At 40.6% G+C, this 1,302-nt stretch overlaps 1 protein-coding gene across 1 annotated transcript; it reads right to left on the bottom strand.

Annotated features, from left to right (window-relative positions):
• Window positions 1-189: 189 nt before the first annotated feature.
• LOC102773490 (GTPase IMAP family member 7-like) lies at window positions 190-1,293 on the bottom strand. The gene has a single exon (XM_015559258.1). The coding sequence runs from the start codon at window positions 1,238-1,240 to the stop codon at window positions 749-751; it is 492 nt and encodes a 163-aa protein (XP_015414744.1). The 5' UTR covers window positions 1,241-1,293; the 3' UTR covers window positions 190-748.
• Between the last annotated feature and the right edge of the window lie 9 nt (window positions 1,294-1,302).

The raw sequence follows: 1,302 nt of genomic DNA, 5'->3' as shown, positions 1-1,302 counted from the left end.
TATGAAGGATTTCTCATTTGAATTGTCCTAAATCGAGCCTGTGAAATCTCCATAATATATTATTTTATGATTATGCCATTTTCTAGCTTCTTCAGTTTGTTGGCATTGTGGGGATTGGTGGGGAATGATAGGAGGATGCTTCTGTTTAGCTGTCACTGCATAACAAACCATCCCGAAGACTAGTGGTTGAAAGCAACAACAATCATTTATTTTTCTCATGAAACCTGGGCAGGATGCAGTGGAGGTGGCCCATATTTGCCCTTTGCAGCTTCATCTGAGATGGCTCAGTTGGCAGCTGGAGAATCTGCTTCCATGTTGCCTCACTTGCATGGCTGGCAAGTTGTTTCTGCTGGCAGATGAAAGAGCAGCCAGGGGAGTGAGCCAGTGATTTCATGTCTTCTTCATGTGAATTCGATGGACAACTTGGGCTTCCTCATCACATGATGGCCAAGGGCCAAGGAAACATATTCCAGAGAGCAAGGAGGCATCCTCCCTATCTAACTTTAGAAGTCACAGCCATCACTATTTGCCAAATCAGTCACAAAGTCCATGACATTGCAAGGCAGTGGAACAGACTCCTATAACTCAACAAAAGGAAAAGCAAGCTGAGATTATAAGAAGAATAGGTGGTGTAGAAGATACTATTATAACCATTTTTTGAAAATATGATCTTCCACAGTAACAAATCATGGCAAACTGAAAAGAAAAAAGAAAATATACACTATTTGAAAAAGCTATGCCATAGACTTTAAAACATATTTCTAATCCTTTGTACAATATTTGCAAATATATTCCTTTCAGTTAGTTCCCTTATATCTTTAATTTGTTCTTCATGCTTCATCTTTAGGGATTTTATTTTTTCCTCTTTTTCTTCCTGTGATATTTTTCCCTGATCACATTGCTCTTCTATTAGTTTGATTTCTTTATACAATTGCTCAGCATAGATTTTCTTCAAGGCTTCTGCCTGGAGTTTCAGCTTTTCATCTGTGTCCTTGTAAATGGCATCAGAAAAGTGAGCCCCTCCGTTCTTCCGCACCATTTCCTCTATCAGCTCCACCAGCTCCTGCAGTTGAGCTTCCTTCTCAGCTTCATCTGCATTCTTGTTATTGAAGGCACAGCAGCGGGACCCACACTCCTTGATGATGTTTTTTAGGTTCACATCTGATTCCTGTAAAATGGCATTCAGTGGCTGACCATCCAAATAATCTTTGTGAGTGAACAAGATGATCATGTGCTTCATGGCCGGCTCCCCAAAGATGGCCTTGATCAATGCAACTGTTTTCTGCTCGTCATCCATGTAGC

Source organism: Myotis davidii, unplaced genomic scaffold (genome assembly GCF_000327345.1).
Source record: "Myotis davidii unplaced genomic scaffold, ASM32734v1 scaffold13014, whole genome shotgun sequence".
Lineage (NCBI taxonomy): Eukaryota > Metazoa > Chordata > Mammalia > Chiroptera > Vespertilionidae > Myotis > Myotis davidii.
Note: the sequence above shows the minus strand (reverse complement) of the source record. Positions and strands in the feature narration are given on the sequence as shown.

Bases quoted from the DNA above. Each gene is read 5' to 3' on its own strand.
- LOC102773490 (XM_015559258.1), bottom strand. From the start codon at position 1,240: ATGAAGCACATGATCATCTTGTTCACTCACAAAGATTATTTGGATGGT.